This window comes from Nicotiana attenuata, unplaced genomic scaffold (assembly GCF_001879085.1).
Source record: "Nicotiana attenuata strain UT unplaced genomic scaffold, NIATTr2, whole genome shotgun sequence".
In the NCBI taxonomy this organism is placed as follows: Eukaryota; Viridiplantae; Streptophyta; class Magnoliopsida; order Solanales; family Solanaceae; genus Nicotiana; species Nicotiana attenuata.
The window spans coordinates 35,506-60,185 of NW_017675533.1; the positions used below are offsets into that span (position 1 = coordinate 35,506).

The window sequence follows — 24,680 nt, forward strand, 5'->3', positions numbered from 1 at the left end:
TTATGACAAAACTAATGAATCCAGGACAAAGAAACTTTAGCTATTTTAGTGCTGAAGTTTTTACAAATGAACTAAATAACTTCAGCATCTTATCCAGGACAAAAAAAACTTCAGCGTATTGCCTTTGCTACTTCAGGCCCGTCTACTAGAATGCTTAAGTTTTGCGTGACCGCCTTTGCTACTTCAGCCCCGTATGCTGAAGTTATGCGAAAAAATGGGTACGCTTGCAATATTTTTTGCAAAGCGGGCAGAAGTTAAAACGTGACCCAAAAAGCGGGTATAGATACAAATCCCCCGAACTTAAGTTATATGTACTGGTGTTACATAACAATTTTGCAATATTAGTTTAACTTGGTCGGCTACCTTAGGTTATTATCCTATTTTTTAAAATTATCATATCAAATTTATTATGAAAAGTTATGTTGAAAACCCCATATTAAAGGTCAAATTAATCAGATAGTATAAAGAATCTGTACATTTGTTAATGCACGAAACTTAAACCCTTGCTCTACGTACACACTAGTAGTTGGTTATAAGGCGATTATTTTTATAATCGCGGTGTCCGGGTCAATTTGTGTGCACCTCAATTATTTTCACGAGATAACTGCCACATCCGATCAGTAATAAGTATCAAATAATTATGTCCTCCAAGGTTTAGACATCTAGAAAGAAATCACCTAATATTAAAACAATTTAATATACAAAATTCTTTAAAATATCAGTATCTAAATGTTAAACTTAAAAAAAAAAACTAACGCTCATATTCAATCTTCTTACATTTACATGTCTCTTTTTTAGTTTTCATTTCTTTTTTCCGCACTTGGAGGAGGGAATGAACTAATTAATAACATTATTAAATTTAAGAGAGAAGTATTTTTGACATTTAATTGTAAGTTAATTAATTCATCAATAAGCAAACGTTACTCAAATACATTAAAAGTTGAAACAGATAAATAAATCTCATTAATTCTCTCAGTATAAAATCATGCTTATATAAACACCTTCATATTAAGATCAATAAGCATCAAATCAACAAGTACAAAACATATTTAAAAAATGGCAAAACTCAATATTCTCTTCTCTTTTGTGGCCATTTTATTAATTTCTAGTGCAATTCCTGCCTTTTGCAAATCTAACCATCACGAAAAACATCCATCACCTCCTCAAGAAGAAGATGAACATGATAAATACATCAATAGCTTACCAAAAGATTTATTAAATTTCGTCGAAAATTGTACCAAGAAATTCCCACTTAAATGTGGCGATAAGGTTATAAATGCTATAAATGAAAAAGGAAATGTTGACAAAAAATGTTGTCATGATCTTGTTAAAATGGGACTCAAGTGTCACAAAGCATTAATCAAGGTTTATATTGGTTTGCCTGAGGTTAAAGACAAGATTGATCCTAAGGTTGTAAAGCATAATGCTAACAAAGTTTTCAAGAAGTGTGTTGCCCTTGATAAGAAGAAGCACCATCATTCTTCCCTTTCACCTCCAATTCTACCTTGAATTTTAAGTGGAGGCGAAGATCGGATTTAGAGTTACTGGTTCAGGATGGACGTGATCTATTATATATTACTAATATTTTTAACTTTTTGTTTGTTTGTTTTGCATATGTATAAGTTGAGCTTATTAAACTCGATCTAAGTAAGTTTCTTATTTTAAAGAAATAAGATTTTTGTTTTGTTTATGAGTAATAAATCCGTAATGAGTTAAATAAGACTTGTAGCGAAAAATACTTGCAAAGTCGTGAATTATTCACATACTAGATTATGTAAAATTTTGATCATATGATAAAAAGGCAATTTTATTTTTGTTGATCATTTCTCTTAAACTACGATAAGTTGCATGTAGTGGCGGAAGCGCCAAGTATGTGATGGGTTCAATTGAACCCATCATATTTAACAATATTTATGTAAAAAATTACTAATATTTAACTTATTATTTCATAAACGCAATGAATTCAGTATTGAGCTCATAAAATTTAAAATTTGAATTTGCTAACCTGAATTAAGTTTGTAGCACCCAAAAATGTGATAACTTACCTATATAATTTTTATTTTGTCAAATCATGAAGTTATTTTTTTGTTTAAAAAAAACAGATATTATTCTAATATTTGTATTTACCCAAAGGGCGAAAAAGAAAAGGAAGAAGCAAAAGAAAATAATTTTCTTTTAACACCACTCAAACAGCCAACAATCATTTTATTTTAGACAAAGAGAAAATAGAAAGAAAGAAGGGAAAAAAGGGGAAACAAAAAACAAGAGAAAATGAGCAGAGTGCTGTGTAAATCCACCATTGCACTCATTCCTTCATTAGCTTCTTCTACTTCTCCTCATTTCAGATTCAAACACTTTCGAACTTCTTCTTCTTCTAATTCATCTTCTCCTAGGGTTTCTCGTATGGCTACCGAAGCTTCTTCGTCTTCGTCTTCCTCTTCGTCGTCTGCATCTCCTTCTCCTTCGTCCGCCATTGATTTTCTTACTCTTTGTCACCGCCTCAAGGTACGCCCGACGCTCTCCATTTTTTATGATTTATTATCACTAATATTAATTTTATTTTGCTTATGAAAGTATGATATATGTAGGATCATTACAGTGTTATTTATATAGAGTTGTACTCTGTGCATCATGTGTTGTACTACGCTTTACTTGAATTATCTATTTGCTTCATATTTGCATTTGCACTATTTCAGTTATTTTATTATGTAATCGTAGCAGCATTGTACTCTATGCAATACTTGTTGTACCAGGTATGATATATGTCGGATCATAGAGTGTTGTTTACAGAGCTGTACCCTGTGCATCAGGCGTTATGCTACATTTACTTGAGTTATGTATTTGCTTCATATTTGCATTTGCAGTCTATTTCAGTTATTTTAGTATGTAATCATTGCAGCGTTGTACTCTATGCGATACTTGTTGTACCCCGCTGAATGTAATCCATCTATATTTGCTTTGAAATTGCGTTACAACTAATTTAGTTTGTTTAGTATGTAATGCATAGGCGTTGTACTCTATGTAACACTCGTTGTATCGCGCTGAATGAATGTGTTTAGGCTCTATGAACTGACCATGTAAAATATATTTAGACTATATGGTTACTTTAAAGGTAATTGCACGTAACTTTATTTAATAATAACATTGTGAAGGTGTAAACTATATTTACATGATCGTGTCACCTTAGATGTGATTGCACGTAACTCTATTTAGTAGCATTGATTGGTAACCTTGAATTAATGGTAAGTGCTATTATAACAGGTTAAATTATAAGGATGGTGTAAACAAAATTGTTTCACTATCAGTGTATATAACTAATATCCTAAATTTAATCCTTGTCATGTCTATTAGGGTCTGAAAGATTACATACCAGTAACTAATCCATTTTATGCTGTCTAGTTTATGCTTTGTTTATATTTTTTAGAATTATGTTAATGCGTAAAGTATACTTTTGCTTACAAGCCAATGTCATTTGTGGTGAAGCTCTTTAATTATTAAACTGCTTAGTATTTTTTAAGGTAGTGTATGTATATCTCTTAAAATATATGACAGCCTTGTGCTAATAGCCTATACTAGCTCTTTTATGTTCACAACTTCATGTAACCATTCTTTTGACGCTGTTATCTTATCCCTTTCCATGTGATCTTTTGTGTATTCTGAGCTAAAATTTCCTGTTTGGAATCATGATCAGACGACAAAGAGGGAAGGTTGGGTACGTAGAGGGGTTAATGCTCCAGAGTCTATAGCTGATCACATGTACCGTATGGGAGTGATGGCTCTTATTGCTGCTGACCTTCCTGGTGTTGATCGTGACAAGTAAGCGGTTTTAATAATAATCATTTGTTTTATCAGTACATGTACATTCCTGTATTTATGTTTCCACCAAATGTGTGGATTGATTTAGAGGATGATGCATGCTTCTTCTTCTTCTTCCAAATTTAGGTGTGTAAAGATGGCAATTGTGCACGACATTGCAGAAGGTGAGGCTCTCATTTATGATTGTTCATTTCTATTTTCTTTGCTTTTATGGCTATGACATGAAATAGGCTGATAGCATCTTCCCATGAAAATTTCTTTTTCTTTTTGGGATTCTTCTCTTATTTAATTGTGACATGTGTCATTAATTATTTGGTGCTATTACGAGCTTTGTGATACAAGATTTAATTAAGAGTCTAAGGTAGGGTATAAGAAATGGAGGATTACTTATAGACGCATAAGCTTGTCAAATCTTATACTCTGGAACTGGAAGAATATTTCAAGTTTGCCCTTCGGTATTACTTCCTTGGATAATGACATTGACTATTGATCTACAAGCTTTATTAAATGGAAAGAACAGAAAGAAACCATTAGAACATGAACATCAAATTTTGTCTGTATTCGCATCATCAATCGTTTTGAGTGATTTTATTTTGTGTCTCACACAACTTACACTAGTTGTGTGAGACACAAAATAAAAATTTTCAATCGTTTTCACTTAAAATATTTTTCTTGTGTAAAGCTGTGAAAATGAGGTTAAACTTTCAGAAGACATTGTTCACTTTCATCCAATGATCTTGCTACTAACCAATGTCTTGTATAGACTCGGCAACACAATCGTCTATCTCTTGGGTCTTCTAATCCTATGGGCCTTTGATTTGGAAAATTTGGTAGCTTCTTATTTAACATTCTTTGTCAAATATTTTCTTGTGTTTCTACTGAACAGCAATTGTTGGAGATATTACTCCTGCTGATGGAATTTCAAAAGATGAAAAGAGTAGACGAGAGCGAGCAGCACTAGAAGACATGTGTAAACTTTTAGGTGGAGGACCCCGAGGTATTGCTTCTCTTCTCCATTGAGTTTTTTGCCAACTAGCTCGTGCATCTAAAGATTGAGCTTTCATCTATTCTCTTGTTTATTATTTACTGTTGGGCAATTGCAGCCAAGGAGATCAGTGACTTGTGGATGGAATATGAAGAAAATTCTTCTTTAGAAGCCAAAGTTGTAAAGGACTTTGATAAGGTATTATATGTTACCAAAGTTTGAATATGTCCCATCTATATGGGTGTTTATGCTGACGTGTTCACTTTAATTTACATGGGGATAAACATTTAAGTTTACTCATCATTGTATCTTATCTTCCTCTCTTAATGCCTTGTTCGTCACTGCATCTTGTTTCCCAATATGCACAGAAAATGTTCAGGGAAAACTCAATTAGCACCCAAACGTGATTTGGTAGACATATAAGTTAACTCATTGTTGTATTATCTTGTCTTCTTTTTCAATGCCATGTCTGTCACTACATCTTGTTTGCCAATATGCATAAAAGATGTTCAGGACAAACTCTATTAGCATTTGGGCTTTTTTTAAATTGGTACTCTGTTAGTCTGTTAGCATTCAGACATGATTGTTTAGTAAGAGTCTTGTTCATGATAAAGAGTTGCTATGCACGGTTGTCTGTTTATTGTTTAAACACCTAGAACTCTTCACATTTTTCCTTTCTCAAGTAGCACGCTTCTCCTCTTTAAAAAACTTTACTGTGCCAGACTTTTCTCTAGTATTTCAGCCTCCAAGAAGCTTAAAGCTAGTTTTGGAATACCCATTCTCTTACCTTATTTAAAAAAAGAAGAAGAGGATATTCATTCTGTTGCCACGAGGTGATGCTATCTATGGAGAGTGATCACTTTTGTCAGCTTAATGCACTGCTCTCTGCTAGACTGATATGTTGTTTTCTTTCAGGTGGAGATGATACTTCAGGCATTGGAATATGAAAATGGTAACTTCCTGTTTCTCTCTTTTCCCCCTTGGATTTCGGATGTATACGTGATATATAGTACTCCTGTTTTATTTCATATGAAACTCTTTTTTGGTCTCTCCGAAAGAGACTGACACCTTTATATATTTTGTAACTCTTTTACTTTAAACTTAAAATTTTCCATTTTACGCTAAGTAGCATGCTCGTATAGCCATAGAAATGTCATGGAATATATAAGACCGCAAATTTTAGGGTACTTTTGGTATGTGCTAGAAGTCCCTTTCTTTCTTAACCTCTGTGTTCAACCAAACACCACTATACAAAATTAAATGGCGGGAGTAATATATGTCTATATCACCCCCCCCCCCCTCCCCCCAAAGAAAGAAAAAAACAAAAGGTCCCATATTATACAGGTTTTGAGGAAAAATCAATCAATATCGACAGTCACATTTCTCAAAATTCTCCTAGTTTGTGTGTATTTTTTGTATTTTCTGAACTTAGTTTTCATACTGCATCCTTCAACATGAGAAATATACGCATCGCGGTGATATCCTTGGCATTTAGTGATTGTGCTATTACATTGTAAGAGCTATCTTGAGAATTAAATCAAAACACACAGATCCTAACATTCGAATAATGTCAATTTATTTTCTTGTTTATATGTTCCTGATGCAATTTATACTCTTTAAGATGTGCATTACTAATCTTTCAAAAACAAATTACAACGTGTTCACATTGTAATAAATACAGACTGATGTGTGGCTGCATAAGCTGTTTGTCTCTTGACATCTGGACTAGTCCCTCTGCCATGAGAAGTTGCCTTCAAACTAATGCTACTTTTCCTGTCATGCAGGGCAAGGGAAGGATTTGGAGGAATTTTTCCAGTCAACTGCAGGTGCCATGTTTAACATTTTTATTATTTAACCGCAGTTCAAGTCTGAGTTTTAAATTCTAGTCATTCTATTTTTTTGGCTGCCGTGTGTGTACTTTAGACCTAGACCCTTTCCCATCATAACCCTACTATTGTCTTTCCGTTCTGACCTGATCATGCATCCTGTCTTAGATTGCCAAGTCAGTGGTTAACTATTGAGCTTACAACAATAACAACGACTCAGTAAAATCCAACAAAGTGGGGTCTGGGGAGGGTAGTGTGTACGTAGACCTTACCCCTACCTCGATGGGGCAGAGAGGCGGTTTCCAATAGACCCTCGGCTCAGGAAGACGGAAATAAAACAAGAAGAGACAATTCATCAGTAACGTCAGTAGAAACAGTAAAAATAGTAACGAAGCATAAAACCAAAACAATAGATGACATGCAATAATATTAACCAGTAATTAAGGCCCGGGGCTATGAAAAACAGAAAGGATAGTGTGGACTCAACATTAACCACAAGCCGCCTAAGATCAACCTTATCCAACCCCGCCTCACCCCCGGTACGAAGTAGGAGAAGCTCGACTACCCCCTAGCCTACAACCTTAATGCTTGACCTCCAGACCTTCCTATCAAGGGCCATGTCCTCGGAAATCTGCAGTCGTGCCATGTCCTGCCTGATCACCTCTCCCCAATACTTCTTAGGCCGCCCTCTACCTCTTCTCGTACCTATCACATCCAACCGCTCACACCTCCTCACCGGAGCATCAGGGCTTCTCCTCTACACGTGCTCGAACCATCTGAGCCTCGCTTCCCGCATCTTGTCATCCACAGGGGCCAGACCCACCTTCTCCCGAATATCTTCATTCCTAATCTTATTCATCCTAGTGTGCCCGCACATCCACCTCAACATCCTCATCTCTGCTACCTTCATCTTCTGGATATGAGAGTTCTTAACCGGCCAACACTGCCCCATACAACATGGCGGGTCTAACCATAACTCTATAAAACTTACCTTTGAGTATTGGTGGCACTTTTTTGTCACACAAGACTCCAGATGCTAGCCTCCATTTCATCCATCCCGCCCCTATACGGTGAGTGACGTTCTCGTCGATATCTCCGTCCCCTTGAATAACCGACCCAAGGTACTTGAAACTACCTTTATTGGGGATGACCTGTGATCCAAGCTTCATGTCCATGCCTACTTCCCTCGACCCAGCGCTGAACTTGCACTCCAGGTACTCTGTCTTAGACCTGCTCAACTTGAAACCTTAGACTCGAGGGCCTGTCTCCAAACCTCCAAACTCTCCTTAACACTGTCTCGCGTCTCATCAATTTCATTAGCAAATAACATACACCATGGCATATCCCCTTGAATATGGTGTGTCAGTGCATCCATCACCAAGGCAAATAAGAACGGGCTAAGCGCAGAGCCTTGGTGTAACCCCATAACAACCGGGAAATGCTCCGAGTCGCCTCCTACAATCCTAACCTTAGTCTTAGCTCCATCATACATGTCCTTGATCGCTCTGATGTAAGCTACCGACACACCCTTTGCCTCAAGACATCTCCGGAGCACCTCCATAGAGACCTTGTCATACGCTTTCTCCAAGTCAATAAACACCATGTGCAGATCCTTCCGCTTATCCCTGTACTGTTCCACCAACCTCCTAATAAGGTGGATAGCTTCCGTAGTTGAGCGACCCGGGATGAACCCAAACCGGTTGTCGGATATAGACACCGTCTTCCTCACCCTCACCTCCACCACCCTCTCCCAAACTTTCATGGTATGATTTAGTAACTTGATACCCCTGTAATTGTTACAAAACTGGATATCACCTTTGTTTTTTTTTTTGGATAAGATAATGGATTTCATATAAGGCATCAAGAAGATGCAAAATGTACAATGCAGTACAAACATTGTTTGCTCTATTACACAGTGTTGTAAAAAGCGTGCGCTTCTCGCTTAAAGCGCTGAAGCGATGCGAGGCGAGGCTAGTTCGCTTTTCTGCCATAAAAGCGACTCACTTGAAAAAAGCGCACGCTTTACCCTGTTAAGCGAGAAGTGCAGCGATCCAAAAAGCGCAAAAAAGCGCGCTTAAGCGAGGTTAAGCATCTGTTAGGTTTTTTTTTTTTAAACTTAGCAAAAACTTAACACAAACAACCACTTCTTCTCCAAGCGACTGCTGCTCCAACGATCGCTGCTTCAACGACTGCTTCAGTGCTTCTTCCTCTGATTTTCTTCAGTTCCTGTTTGACTCCTGTAAATACAGATGTTTTGTATTATAAAAAGGACCACTCATAAAATAATCCTTTTAAAGCAGCAATAGATGGCCCTCCGAACTTTAGTTTGAATACCCTTTAAAATGGAATTGAGGTGCGCCGCGCCAAATAAAATCTCAAATGCGTGGCCCTCACTTAATTATCTCTTTTAAAATTCTTAGAACTCGAGGCGCGCCATTTAGCGAATTTTCCATGGCCCTCGCACAGCTAAAAACGTGTAGTTGCTTTAGGCGCGTTATTTTAATAATATTACCTTCCTAAACTCGGGTGTGCATTTCATATGATCCAAATCTAAATCTTAATAACGTTAAATAAAATATGTTTCGGATTGCGGGTGCATTTCATGTGGCGCAATCCAAAGACATGTTTTAGACAACGTTAAATCTTCTTGAAAATAAATAAAAGCGGTTTTAAAGTTAAAATGCACATAGGTTCAAAATGTTCTAAAATCAGATAATATGCCAATAATAACAGTTGAGCGACCGTGCTAGAACCACGGAACTCGAGAATGCCTAACACCTTCTCCCGGGTTAACAGAATTCTTTGCCCGGATTTGTGGTTCGCGGACTGTAATACAGAGTCAATCCTTTCCTCGCTTCGGGATTTGAACCGGTGACTTGGGACACCATAAATCTCCCAAGTGGCGACTCTGAATCTTTTAATAATATAATCCCGTTTCGATTGTCACTTTAAGTTGGAAAAAACTCCCTTATTATACCCTTCTTTCGGGGGTGTAGGAAAAAGGAGGTGTGACAGCTCTGGCGACTCTGCTGGGGAAAAGAACCCAGAACTTCGGGTTCAGGGTTGAAGAATTCGAGCTTGGAATAATTGTTATATTTGGCTTTATTTATTATCTGGTTTTATTCACATGTTTGAGCCTAATGTGCTAAATGTTGCTTTTTACCCCTTTGATATTGTTGAACTGTATATAAACTGCTCCGAAACCCTTCCTCTCTCTGAGTCTTCTAAATCATGGAGAAGGGTGCACTTCGTGTAGCTTCTCTTCTGTTAGAGTCAATTCCCAAATTTAGAACGAGGTTCAGACAAGTTGCAAAGCCGGTGAAGCTTCTGTATTCCCGGTACGTTGCCCCCCTCCCCTCGAGCTGTCCGCTAGGGTAAGCCAGATCTAGAACAATACACCCAAGGTTTTAAACCTAGTATAACAAAGCCTCATGCCGGATCCCTAGTAGGAACTCTTGTTTGCATCACGTGCATTTGACTTAGGGGACTCAACAACAGGGGTTGGTCCGTCTAGGACAGGTGTACCCAGAATCAAAGACCATCCTGATGCATATTTTACGTGCTACTTGGTGCATTTATTTGCTTCGGTTGCATGCTGACCGGCTTTGAATGCATGGGAGAGAAAGTTAGAAAAAGGAAATAGCAGTGTAAGGGTTAAGTGAGTTAATCACCTGTTTTGAAAGAAAAAAAACCAATGTCCAAATGGGTACTGAAACTCTGCCGAAATTTGAGAAAAATGAAAAAAAAAAACAAAGAAGAAAAAGGTTTTGTTTTCAAAAAATAGTTGGTTTGTTTTATTTGCCCGAACTACGCCAGTTTATTCTCACAGGGTGTGAGATACGTAGGCAACCCCCATCGGGTCCAACTTCCTTTTTTGCAAAAATAGCCCAAAAGAACAAAATTTTTATTACGCATAAGTAAGGCTCATGCCATTCTTGTCAAAAATAGCCGAATGTCCCTCAAAAGGGCGCCGGAAGGCCGCTTTTGCAAGAAAACAGCCGCCTTTGGTCATTTTTCAAGGTTTTGGCCGGTTAGCCGACACAGCCTTAAAATCTTCGTTTTCGAAGTGCTGAAAGGCCGTATTGGCAAAGCTGGATATTTTCGTGAAAATTTTGAAAACAATGGTCATTTTTCTCGAGTCAAAATGAGTCATAATTTTCTTTTAATTAAAATCACCCTAATAAATGTGCAGGATGAGCACAAATCAAAATGAACCTTTCTCTTCACGGACTGAGAAAGGTTCATTTTGCTTTGTGTTCATCCTGCACTTTTATTAGGGTGATTTTAATTAAAAGAAAATTATGACTCATTTTGACTCAAGAAAAATGACCATTGTTTTCAAAATTTTCACGAAAATATCCAACTTTGCCAATACGGCCTTTCAGCACTTCGAAAACGAAGATTTTAAGGCTTTGTCGGCTAACCGGCCAAAACCTTGAAAAATGACCAAAGGCGGCTGTTCTTGCAAAAGCGGCCTTCCGGCGCCCTTTTGAGGGACATTCGGCTATTCTTGACAAGAATGGCATCACCTTACTTGTGCGTAATAAAAATTTTTGTTCTTTTGGGCTATTTTTGCAAAAAAGGAAGTTGGACCCGATGGGGGTTGCCTACGTATCTCACACCCTGTGAGAATCAAACTGGCGTAGTTCGGGCAAATAAAACAAAACCAACTATTTTTTGAAAACAAAACCTTTTTTTTCATTTTTCTCAAAAATTCGGCAGAGTTTCAGTACCATTTGGACATTGGTTTTTTCTTTCAAAACAGGTGATTAACTCACTTAACCCTTACACTGCTATTTCCTTTTTCTAATTTTCTCCCATCATTCAAAAGCAGGTCAGCATGCAAATCCGAAGCAAATAAATGCACAAGTAGCACGTAAAATATGCATCAGGATGGTCTTTGATTCTGGGTACACCCAACCCCTGTGTTGAGTCGCCTAAGTCATATGCACATGATGCAAACAAACGTTCCTACTAGGGATGCGGCATGAGACTGAGTTATTCTAGGTTTAGAACCTGGGTTTATTGTTCTAGACCTGGCTTACCCGAGCGGACAACTCGAGCCGAGGGGGGGCAGCGTACCGGGAATACAGAAGCTTCACCGGCTTTGCAACTTGTCCGAACCTCGTTCTAAAAGGGATAAGACTCTAGACAGAAGAGAAGTGCACCCTTCTCCATGATTTAGAAGACTCAGAGAGAGGAAGAGTTTCGTAGCAGTTTATATACAGTTCACAGAATATCAAAGCGGTAAAAGCAACACTTAGCACATTAGGCCGAAACATGTGAATAAAACCAGATAACAAATAAAGCCAAATATAACAATTATTCCAAGCTCGAATTCTTGAACCCGAAGTTCTGGGTTCTTATCCCCAGCAGAGCTGTCACACCTCCTTTTTTACTTTACCCCCGGAAGAGGGTATAATAAACGGAGTTTTTTCCAATTAAAGGACAATCGAAATGAGATTTATTATTAAAAGATTCAGAGTCGCCACTTGGGAGATTTATGGTGTCCCAAGTCACCGGTTCAAATCCCGAATCGAGGAAAAGGTTGACTCTGTATTACAGTCCGCGAACTAGAAATCCGGATAAGGAATTCTGTTAACCCGGGAGAAGGTGTTAGGCACTCCCGAGTTCCGTGGTTCTAACACGGTCGCTCAACTGCTATAATTGGCATAATTATCTGATTTTAGAAACAATTTTAAACCTATGTGCATTTTTACTTTTAACCGCTTTTATTCATTTTAAAAGAAGATTTAACGTTGTCTAAAATATGTCTTTGGATCACGTCACATGAAATGCACCCGTAATCCGAAACACATTTTATTCAACGTTACAAGGATTGGATTTGGGTCACATGAAATGCACACCCGAGTTTAGGAAGGTAATATTATTAAAGTGCGCGCCTAAAGCAACTACGCGTTTTAGCTTTGCGAGGGCTATGGAATTTTGCTAAATGGCACGCCTCGAATTCTAAGGTTGAGTTAAAAATTAATTAAAACGAGGGCCACGCAATTGTCATTTTTGTTCGGCATGGCGCACCTCAAATTCTTCTACTTAAAAGGTCTCTAAACTAATTAAAATTTCTCTAAATGGCTTACAAGAGAATGTTAATTATTTAAAGCAAATGGGTTTAGTCCAGTCCCAAATAAGCTGATGGTTTAATGTGCAAAAGGCTGCCTAGTTTGGGCCCAAACGTGAGCCCAACAACATGATATGGCCGCCCCAGCTAATAATTCTTAAAGCTAATCGCACTGGCCCAACTGCTGAGGCCAACAATTTCAACTCAAGTGGACTCATGGTCCATAAACCACAGAGCGGCCCAAATCATACGCTCAGGTGTCCATATGCACTCAAAGAGGACAATGGGCTCACTAGAAGCCCACATGAACAAATGCCACAATACAGCACTGCACCTTTAGAACTATTGGGCCACACGCTACATCCCAATTTATGAATCAACACACATAAACAATTACAACTACAATGCTTTAAAATATTCCTGAAAATTAAAACTAAAATTAATTATCCTTAAGCATGATCAAAGTGTATTCTAATGTCAAACCATACTTATAGTGGAGATATAATCCTATAATAATTTATTCACTATCACCTTGTTACTCAAAATTCAATATTATTCCCAACCTTTAAACAAAACATCATGCATGATTTCAGTAATAGCCGGAACACCCACTAACATAGATTCCAATTGAAAATTTAACACTCTAACCTATAGTTGCTATTTCAGTAAGCATAAATCAGCAACAAATACCAAAGCACATACTAACTTCAAATCTGACTGAAACAAATATAAGCGTGCACGAATTAATTAAACCCTGTAACACCACAGTTCCAAAGATCCATGTTCAAAACATGCTACACCAAGTATCAATACTTAAACCATAAACAAAATGAGAAGTGAAAATACAGGACTTAAACCGTACAATGAGCAGTGAGATCTAAGTAGTGCTTCAATACAGTCTCTTGCTACTTAAACCATACAATGAGAAATAAGATCTAAGTAATGACACATTTTATCACAGGATTTAGCAAGTTCAAAATCATTTTAACTTGACATAATCAATCTAACTCTCAACTAAGCACATGTCATTTAGAAGAGCAAAATAAAAGGAAGGTAAAATGAAAGTAACTATAAGCTAATGGTCCAACATCCAAACATTTAGAACTCCAGCTTTCATTTCTCAATCTCCAATCAAGTATCACATTGTGTGAGTTTCAGGAATGTGTACCTGGATACAGCCAAAATAATTACAGAAACTCAGCAATGGAAGGGTAGGTTCAGCAGTAATTAGCCAGCAAAACAACCAGTAAGATCAGCTTCAAACAGGCAAAGATGTGCCGCGATCAAGTTCAATTAGCCCAGCAGACTTTAAGATGATTTTGCAAACCAACTTCAGACCATTTTTATGCTCAGGTGTGACAAAGTTATTTCGGGAATTTGAAAAGAATTCAGAATCACTGAGGATCTAATGAAACAGTAAAATCTGTATTTCTGTATATGAATTAGAGTGTTAATGGCCGCCTAGAATGAAGGGTAAGGGGTCTTTATATAGGCATGCCTAAGGCAGCCCTAGCCTGACTAACCAATTCCCTCTTTACCCCCTCTTTCTCGATTGTTTTACCCTTTTTACCCCTTTAAAATATCTGAAAACCCTCTGCTCTTTAACAAACCAGCTCTCATCTTATCCTCTGGAGCTTTCCTCCTAACAGAAATGATTCCCTCACACCCTAAAATCCCTAAATTGACCTCTGCCCAACCAGTTATTACGACCCCTGCCCTCTCCTTTGAGACCCCTTTAAGTTTCTAGCCTTACAATTACCCCTCTATAGATTGATGAGGAGTGACAAACAGGACTACTCAAACACAAAGGCTTCAATCAGATCAAAAGTAAAATTCTCAAAAACAAAGAAAATTTTGATAATTGAAAACAAACTGAGCATGAATCAAACAAGCCTTCACAGGATTACTAAGCCAATATTTAAACAAAAACACAATCCACAGAACTTATCGCAATTAAACTAAACAAACTTAAAACAAATTTAGACCAACAATTCAATCATGAACTTAACAGAGAAGCAAAAAAAAGAAAAGGAACAAAGCACAAAGGTACCTGAGAACAGAATCCAGGGTGAACCTCAACGGATAGAAACCAAATGCTAAAATCATCTCGAGATAAACGGAACTTGAGGATAAACAGTTGTTCCTTGATAAGAACAACCAATTAGCCTCTAATTCCGGCTAAATCGGAGTTTGGTCATGAAATCGACATGAGCAAAGGCTATAGATACAGGGATTTGGGTTCTAAATGATTTGGGGAAGGTTAGGTTTAGGTCTGATTTTTTGATTCCAGATTCGAGTCGACCTAGGGGAATTTGAAGGGCATGGGTTAGGGATTTGGGAAGAGGGAGTGATAAGGGTGTATTTTTGGGGCAGTTTGGTGGTGGCGCCGCCACCGGAGAAACTGTGGCGACGCTAGGGTTCATGGCTTCGAACAAAAATTCGAGTTATGGTGAGTTTTGAGGAAAACGGGGTGAAGATCTGAGATGAGGAGGCGACGGAGGAGTGGTGGTGTTATTTTCACGGCGATTGAACGCCGGCCGCCGTCGTAGGCGATTTCCGGCGGGCGGCAGGCGGTGGCTCAGGGCGGAGTGATGAGAGACGGTCATGGGGGGGTTCTGAGAGTGGGGGGGGGGGGGTAAAAACGAGTAATAGTATCGAAATGGACCCCCCAGGTTTAGANNGGGGGGGGTCTGAGATAGGGGGTAGGGGCGTTCGGACAGTAATATATCAAATGACCCCCAGTTTAGAGCCGTTGGATTAGATTACCTCGACGGTTCAGATTGAATATTGACGGAACGGGGTCGTTTAGGAGGTGAAGGGACCGGGCATTTCGGGAATGGGTTTTGGGCCATTTGGGGCGGGTATTTTAGGTGGGTTTGGACGGGTTTCAGGGGAAGGGATGGTTTGGGCCTGGAAAAATAACCTGAAATGGCCCAAACAATTGATCTCTATTAATACAACCATTTTGCTTTTCATTTTCTTTTTTTCTTTTTCTTTTTTTTTTTTCATTTTCAGATTTTGTTAAATACAAAAATAAAAACCTGAATTAACTCTAAAACAAAATTAATAACTAATTGTATTCTCCATAATTAACTAAGTCCTAAATTAAAAGAAAACTATAAAAATTCGAAAATTAAAAAGTCAAAAATGCAAAATAAACTATTTTTGTTATTTTCTTTCATATTTTGCCACAATTGATTAACTAATTAACCTGAAAATATAAAATAGGACCCTAAATGCAAATGCACATATATTTTTGTATTTTTCATTAATTAAAATGCACAGACAAATGCAAACAATTAACAGAAAATGCCACAAAAATCCACAAAATTGCAAACAATGAAAGACATTATTTTGTTTTGAATTTATGGGAGTAATTCATATAGGGCAAAAATCACGTGCTCACAACTCCTTTTCTCTTCTTTTTTCTATTTTTTTTCACTTTTTATTGCTCTGTTCTTGTGCGGTTGTGCCCTAATTTCTGCTCTGTTCTTTCTATGCTCTGTTTTTCTCTTCTTCTTTCTATTTTTTTCACTTTTTATTGCTCTGTTTCTGTGCCCTAATCTATGCTCTGTTTTTCTGTTCAGACTTTTCTGGTTCGAAAAAAAATTAATTGTTCTGTTCTGTTATGACTTTTGAGGAATATTCACTATCTAGTTTTAGTATCTATTATTTGCTTCTTAATTCAAGAATTGAAACATTTGCTTAACGTTTGCTTAGCCATTTATCTATGCATATTTTTATTTATTTATTTATGTGTTAAATTGCGCTTCACATGAAAAAAGCGCGCGCTTCGCTTCGCGCTTCTCGCTTCGGTGAAGCGAGGCCTCGTCGCTTTTTTGCGCTTAACGCTTTCCAAAAGACTGCTATTACAAAAGGCCTAGTCTAAAGTTAAGGAGCTAACAAAGTCCAAAAAGGATTCTGGGGAATTTACAGGTGAAAAGTTACTCCAACTACATAGACTTGCTAAACATCTAGCCTTAAGTATGTAATTTGGAGTAGAAATGCCCTCAAAACATCTTGTGTTTCTCTCAGTCCATATACACCAGAAGATACAAGCTGGGATCTTCTTCCATACTTCCCTGTTGGATTTTCTAACCTTCCATGATCTCCAGCTAATCAATGCATCTTTTGCACTTTCAGGCATAACCCATTTGAGACCAAAAGCTGAGATGAACATGTTCCATATGTCTGTAACTGCTGCACAGTGTAACAAAAGATGTCTATTGGTTTCAATAGCCTGTTGGCACATATAGCATCTGTTGACAATGTGAAAGTTTCTCCTAGTGAGATTGTCCTGGGTGAGGCATACTTCATATACGGCTATCCAGCTAAAGCAAATCACCTTTGGTGGTAACTTGGTTCCCCAAATTAACTTCCATGGCCAATTGACTACCACTTCATTCTGATCACAGAGGGAGAGATAACCTGCCTTTACAGAGTATTTTCCATCTACTCTATCACCCCAAATGAGTCTGTCTTGCGCCTGGTCGTTGGTTTGGAATGACCCAAGCCTCTCCAGTAGATTGAGTAGATCCTGTATCTCCCAGTCTTGCAAGTTTCTCCTGAATTGAGGGTTCCATGAGTTATCAGCTCTGTTATTTGAAATTGTTGAGTTTCTGCAAGTGGATATTGAATAGAGGACAGGAAATTCAACTTGTAGTGTGGAGTCCCCCAACCATCTATCTTCCCAGAACTTGATATTTGCTCCATTACCTACCTTGAACTTACAGTTGTTGTGAAATTCCTCCCCTAGCTTGCTGATATATTTCCAAGGACCTACTCCAAATGGTGATCCAGATACTTAAGTACACCAATGATTCTTGGTACCATGCTTTGCAGTCACCACCTCCTTCCAAAGGACTTGATCCTCTTGAGAATATTTTCACAACCATTTCATAAGCATGCTTTTATTGTGGATTCTGAGGTCTCTAATACCTAGACCACCTTGAGATTTAGGTTGAGTTACTTTCTTCCATTTCACCAGGTGGAATTTGTGGCTTTTGCTATTTCCTTCCCAAAGAAAGTTCCTCCTGTATTTATCAATCTGCTTCAGCACTTTCCAGGGATGGGAAATAGGGACATAAGGTAGGTGGATATCACCTTTATTCTTGTACAACGGTACCACTGTATTCCACCTCCACTCATCCGGCATCCTCTTCGTCCTAAAAATTACATTCAACAGCCCAGTCAGCCACTCCAAGCCTGCTATACCCGCACACTTCCAAAACTCAACCGGAATTTCGTTTGGCCCGGCCGCTCTACCCTTACTCATCTTACGCAAAGCCCCCACGACCTCCTCCACCTTAATGTGCCTGCAATACCTATAGTCTTGGAGACTCTTCGAATCCCCCAAATCCCCTAGCACTATATCCCGGTCCCCTCCTCGTTTAGAAGGCCATGAAAGTACGTCTGCCATCTTTGCTTTATCTGGGACTCCCCCATCAATGCTCTACCGTCCTCGTCTTTGATGCACCTTACTTGGTCCAGATCCCTCGCCTTCCTCTCCCTCGCCTTAGCCAGCCGAAACAACTTCCTATTCCCGCCCTTTTCCCCTAATTCCTCGTACAGACGACCAAACGCTGCATTCTATTGAGCTTGGAATTCAGAATACCATTCAGTTGTCTGAACTCTGGACATTTACATCTGAATTTGTTAGATGATTAGTGAATGACATAATATTGCCATTTTATTGGAACATTCAAGTTGTTCGAAGTTGGTATTGAAGTTTTGTGGATAGTCGCCCCTCCTTCCCCTCCTGAACATGAGTATCTTGTAACTAGATTTGAATTCTGTTCCTTGGAGAATTTAAGTTCGTAGAGTTTGCATATGCAGTAGAGTTGTCTGCAGTCTGCACTGGTGGATTTAGGTTCTCTTGGAAAGGATTGTCTGATAACCAAAAGATTGAGGAGATATGTAGCATAGATTTGCAAAATAAAATTTCCCAAAAAGACAAAGGGCATGAAAGATATACTCATTATATTCTCTTGTTTTCAGTCAGATTGTGTATATATATGGTATGTGTCTGTGTACTTGGTCCCTCTGATGAATTGAGTCACTTGTGCTATGCTAGGGTTTAATCAGGTTACCTTTTGACTGTAACCTTATTTGACTTTGAGTAGTTACAAGAGAGAAATTTAAATCCAGAAAATTGGTAGTCGGAAGTCACCATAATGATGATGTTACTAGTTTAATAAAGTGGAGAATTTCCTTGCTTTGAGACTTGAAGCTGTTATATTCTTCTTATTCTTTTTTGTATGGATCGATTTTGATAATAGCCCGTGCTTGCCTTTGGTAAAAAGATGCAATCTTTGACAACGCATAACATGTCTGCAGGAAAGTTCCAAACGGACGTGGGCAAGGCTTGGGCTGCAGAGGTAGCATCAAGAAGAAAGAAATCCAACTGAAAGGTTGGGGTAGTCAAGTGGATTACAGTTTGCACCAGCTCTATTGCTGATGACCCAAATTCTAACTAGGTAGGTGGAATGATCAGTGCTTAGTTCTTGTCTTGTCATTTTGAAACTTAAAACATCTGTTTGATATATCAGTCCAAATTGTTCTTTTCCAACTACAGGATCACTGAATCACTAGGGCAGTAACTGACATTGAAATGGTTCTACAATTTGCAACAGGAAACTGAGCCCCATGGTGTATATTGTTCTTTTGCTTAAAAAGGTTATGCGAGGGAAATGCTAAACTTGGGGATATTTTTTCAATTTTGTTATTTTGAATTCCTCTTTTTCGATTTCCAGTAAATATGCTAGATGCTAAAGCTGAAACTTGGAAGATGATTTGATCGTGGACAAGACTTTTTGAATAATTTACAATGAATTTCTTTCTAGAAGTAATAACTAAAAGGATACACGATGAGAATATAATAATGCTAGGAAAGCTTCAAAATTTCTGCCATATTGTGACAAAAATGTAATAGAACAGTATATTATAATCCAGGCAGTTACGATGCATGGTTGAACGTGATGTATTACATTGGAGCACTCGACACTGAAAGGTGTGTCAAATACCATGAGAATCTAGGTCCAATGTACTGTAAATTATTTTAAATTTACAAACTTGTTTCGTAACCGTTCCTCGTTTTTTGGCGTTTTACGACCATAAAACTGGAATTCTGCCAGGTTCTCATATTTTCGTGTGTCACGACCCGGATTTTTCACCCTCGGGAGTCGTGATGACGCCTACTAATAAGAGCTAGGCAAGCCAATTAATTTAACACTTCTCTCAACATCATTAACAGTATAAAGAAGAACGAGGCAATTAATATAAAAGCGGAAGTCTCGAAACATAAATAACTGAAACCAAGTGCGAAAATTCAAATACACCTCTACCCAGATCTGGTGTCACTAACTCACGAACTTCTACTGAATGCTAAAAACGAAGTCTGAATAAGAATACAGTACTGTCTGATCCGATACAAGGGAAATCAAACGAAAGACAGAGATAAGAGAGACTCCGGGCCATGCGGACGCCAGCAAGCTACCTCGAAAATCTCCGGACTGAAGTAAGCTCCCAACGCTCCTACTGCTGACCAAAGGCTCCTGATCCGGTACTATGATCTGTGCAAAAAGCACAGAAGTGTAGCATCAGCACAACCGACCCCATGTGCTGGTAAGTGCCTGGCCTAACCCCGACGAAGTAGTGACGAGGCTAGACAGGACCTACCAAAAACAACCTGTGCAGATATATATATACAAAGGCAACAGAAATAACAACAGAGAATGTCAACTAAAAAGGGGAAGGGGGCATGCTCGGGGAAAAATACAGCGAATACAGATCAACGGATATAATGACGAAACTATCTCAATACCATAGCTCATATATAAGTGGTCGGCGCGCCACACGATCCCATTTCTTAATTCATAAGTGGACGGCGTGCCACACGATCCCATTTCATAATATATAAGTGGTCGGCGTGCCACACGATCCCATTTCATAATAGATATATAAGTGGACGGCGTGCCACACGATCCCATTTCATAATATATAAGTGGACGGCGTGCCACACGATCCCATATCATAGTTCAAAATATCTGGCTTTGTAAAGAAGGCCCCATTAGGGGAATCCGACAACATAACACTTTAACCCGGCAAGGGTACAACTAACAGCCCAAATATCCCGGTAAGGGAGAGTACATAATAATAGTCTACACGTCCCGGCAAGGGAATAATCACAACACATCCTCTTTTAAACCACTTCTTTCTCAACTATCACATTCTTGCTCGAGCCAACGCTCCAAAATATACCAATCACAATTCTTCCTCAACCGTTCACATTATATGAAATTTACCAATTAAACAAGGAAGTTGTGTCACATCATTCGAATTAAAAGCAATTAAGACTCACGGTCATGCTAGACTCCGGTGCATAGACAACCGTCACTATGCCTATTGATCACGCCCAACTATGCCTTATAAAAAGGACAATGCGGTCGTTGCAAATACAATCCGGTTTACAAATCCGGAGTCGAATCCCACAGAGAACTAAGGTTTAGCTACAGCTGTTCACTATCACCAAGAAGACAAGCTTGAACAATTCCTAACTTATAGATATTAAGATTCTTGTGTTTAACTAATTAACTAACAAATTAAAATAGTAAATTAACAACTAACGATACTGAGGGTTAGAGAAAAGATTAAGGAGGTCTAGAGTTATGATTTCCCCTATTGTCGGAATCCTTCCCGCTATGTCTTCTATAATTTCGCCTAAGTATTCTCTACCGATCATGAGCACTCTTATTGCCGTAAATCTCTCCCGAGTAATTACGACAATTTACTAGACGCACTCTCCCGAGCTAAGCTAGCTGGCTTTTAATACAGCTCACTTCAGATCGCACCCAAGGCTTCGTTATCCCTAATCCCACCTTTAAACCCTCGGTTATTGATCCCTCATATACTCTGGGAGTGGTGTTGTTCAACAACTACCTAAATATGCACTCTCTCCCGAGTTATGCATACTAAATAGGCACAGCTAATTGAGAGCTCTTCAATCAACCAGAATATAAACGTAGTTGAACAAATAGAGAAAAGCTATGACTCAATTATATAAAAACATAACAAGAATTTATCCTACAAAAGGTTCTATCAAAACTCTAGATAACAAATTAGCTATTCATAATAGTATGTAAAACTACAATACTAAAAGTCATAACCAACAATGAAAAAAAATAGGAAGAGGAAGGAAAAAACTTGTAGAAGAATTCTCCGCCTTGCTCCCAATGTGTTCTTGCCTCCAAGGGTGTTGTCTAACCCTAAAGTAGTGTCTCTCCGCCTCCTTAGGTCTAATTTGTGTCCAAAATATGTCCCCTTCTTGTTCTTGGCCAGCCTCCTTTGTTTAATATAGGGTTTAGGACTTAAAATCCCATGTTTTGCACTTTAGCCCTGAAGTTTTCGCTTCCTGCCGCGGTTTTACCGCGATCGCGGTGGAACCGCGGCCAAACATACTCTCTGATTCTTCAGTTGTCCGCGAGTACACTCTGTCGCGGTTCTGCCGCGGTACCGGTGGAACCGCGCTTTTTCACCCTGTTCCGTTTGGAATTTGGAAAAACGTAAAACATGAAAGTTGTAGCCCTTTGAGTTAGCTTTCCAACCATATATTGTGGAGCCCAAATGGAGTTCTGAGAAAAAAGTTATGTCTAATTTACTAGACAGTGCGCAATATGCCTCCTCAAGTCTTCGTTCGTACTTAATTATCAAATTTGACTCCCGAACACGATCCCGGCTTAATTCCTTGAGCTTTTACTCAGACTTCAAAGCTTCAAATCACTTAAATTCATTCCATAACATCTATATAGCTCGGAATCACACCTACAAGGCATAAAACACACAATTAGTGCAAAACACTAGCGATTAAAGCGCAAACTCAATTAAAGTGCAGTAAATTCAAGTGTAATAAGCGACTAAAATATGCAATTATAGCCTATCATCAACACCCCACACTTAAACCATTGCTCGTCCTCGAGCAATCAAACTACATTTTTTTTTATAGACACGACCTTTTTAAACAATTCTCCTAACTCATCACACCAAGAGTATTTAAAATAGACTAAGCACAAAAGCGTAACATCTTCACCTCAAAATTTGACTCACAAGTACCACACGTTATTCACAACTCACCCACTTACTCTAATATAGAGGTGACTGACATTACCTTTCCTTCATGAATCAAGTGCCCTCACACAACAAAAGAAAGTAGTTCCACACAATAAAATTTAAGAACACTTAGGAACTCAAGATAGAAAGAATTCACTCACTCTCAGAAATAACATTCATATGCCACAAAAGATGCACCATAAGCTTGCCCTAGTGTACTACTCCACTAATCGAGCTCATTCAATCTTGGATCAATTAGGACTTTATTTGGTTGTAATGTAGGCTACGGGACGGGTATGATACATTTAGATATAAGGGTGACTACACCTCCCTAAGCACTTTAATACATATACTTTAACATTCAAACCCATGCTTATGTCAAACCAAACTCCACCTTCACATCAATGTATATTACCCCCATACTTCTTTATGCACACTTACATCAAGAGCCACCACTTATCAAGGAATTTTTTTTTTTAACAACAATCCAGCTATTTTTTTTTTCAATTCAAGTGGTTTTTACTTTTTCAAAACAGTGCACCTTTCTCCTTATTTCATTAGTTCCACTCAAAAGCCAAACCAACCACCCCACACTTTAACTTTTACAAAGTTCATAAACAATTCAAGTTTTCATGAGAGGTTACAATGGTTCAATAGATGGTTAATTCGAACAAATGGGTAAGGCTTGTAATGTGGTTGCCAAAAAAACAGGATTACAGGCTCAAAGGGGTTAACTACGATACATAATAATTAGGCGGGTAAAATATACATATCTGGCTCAACAAAGAAATGCCTATATCACTTCCTAAACTGAATAAAACTACTATTTCGCTTTGCAAACACACGGGGCAAGTTCTAGGCATCAAATGCAATTCACAGAATATCACAAAACCTCACACACACATGGCACATAACTCACTCAGGATTGGATTCATCAAGACACCCTAGTCAGAGCAGTTAAGCAAATTTAAAATCATACAATTTAAGGTACTTATACAAGAGTCAAAAATTGAGCATAAGCGTCACAGCCAAAGTACTCACTATTCTCAAGGCATAATAAAGTCAAGAGATATTGCTTCATTTCAAAACAAAACACAATGGCTCCTATTCCCCAAAAAAAACTAACTACACCCGGTTCAAATAAAACCCTTGGAAAAGAACCGTGGTTTAAAGAAAAACCAAGGGGTAATTATTACACTACCTAACAAAATAAAAAATCTTTTTGGTATTTTCTTTAGACTTACTTCCCTCAAGAAAACTGTCTAGAAGATCCGTCATCAGGAAAAGTCCAATCTTTTAAAAAAAACAAACACAGCTAAAGTAGCATGAAAAATCACCCAGACAATCTCCTCACCCCACACTTAAAATTGTGCATTGTCCCCAATGCACATCCATACATACAAGAAGGTAAAAGAAACTCCCTGGTAGGCCAGAGGCCGAAGCACTAGCCGTTCATGGGGTAGACTTCTCCCAAGCTTGGTCCTTCGTGTGGGTACCTCACACTTAGTTCCAACCATTTGGTTTGCTGATGCATCCTTCCAATACCTTTGCTTTCCATGCTCCTAGAAAATAAAAAAATTGACACTACAAAAATAATACAATTAAAAAAATAAAAAAAATAAATAAAAGAAAGCAATAAAGCTGGGTTGCCTCCCAACAAGCGCTTGATTTAACGTCGCGACACGACGTGAATCACTTTCTGCCTCCACTTTGAACTTATGAATCGGACCCCAAGTTTTGATTCTGCTCTATGATCATGCTCCTGGGGTGGTGGAACGAATCTGGCTGGCCCAATAAAATAATGTAGTATTCTGCACTTCTTGGCCTTTAGATGAGGTGTGTAATCCCGATTTTCTGGCAAGAAGAATTT

The 24,680-nt window shown here is 38.3% G+C and overlaps 2 protein-coding genes across 3 annotated transcripts; both read left to right on the plus strand.

Moving 5' to 3' along the window:
* Window positions 1-1,046: 1,046 nt before the first annotated feature.
* Window positions 1,047-1,754, plus strand: LOC109220176. The gene has a single exon (XM_019384638.1). The coding sequence runs from the start codon at window positions 1,057-1,059 to the stop codon at window positions 1,507-1,509; it is 453 nt and encodes a 150-aa protein (XP_019240183.1). The 5' UTR covers window positions 1,047-1,056; the 3' UTR covers window positions 1,510-1,754.
* Window positions 1,755-2,202: 448 nt separating this feature from the next.
* LOC109220177 (HD domain-containing protein 2) lies at window positions 2,203-19,649 on the plus strand. Of its 2 annotated transcripts, none has more exons than XM_019384639.1 (9): window positions 2,203-2,505; window positions 3,692-3,816; window positions 3,943-3,980; window positions 4,703-4,813; window positions 4,920-4,999; window positions 5,717-5,753; window positions 6,586-6,627; window positions 19,043-19,182; window positions 19,281-19,649. In XM_019384639.1, the coding sequence occupies exons 1-8, from the start codon at window positions 2,272-2,274 to the stop codon at window positions 19,111-19,113; spliced, it is 738 nt and encodes a 245-aa protein (XP_019240184.1). In that variant the 5' UTR covers window positions 2,203-2,271; the 3' UTR covers window positions 19,114-19,182; window positions 19,281-19,649. The 2 variants fall into 2 exon arrangements, with proteins under 2 accessions (XP_019240184.1, XP_019240185.1); XM_019384640.1 differs by having other exon boundaries at window positions 19,339-19,649.
* Window positions 19,650-24,680: the final 5,031 nt, after the last annotated feature.

Coding starts and splice junctions, on each gene's coding strand:
- LOC109220177 (XM_019384639.1), top strand. CDS start 2,272: ATGAGCAGAGTGCTGTGTAAATCCACCATTGCACTCATTCCTTCATTA. Junction 5,000..5,716: donor TTGTAAAGGACTTTGATAAG/GTATTATATGTT, acceptor GTTTTCTTTCAG/GTGGAGATGATACTTCAGGC. Junction 5,754..6,585: donor GGCATTGGAATATGAAAATG/GTAACTTCCTGT, acceptor CCTGTCATGCAG/GGCAAGGGAAGGATTTGGAG.
- LOC109220176 (XM_019384638.1), top strand. CDS start 1,057: ATGGCAAAACTCAATATTCTCTTCTCTTTTGTGGCCATTTTATTAATT.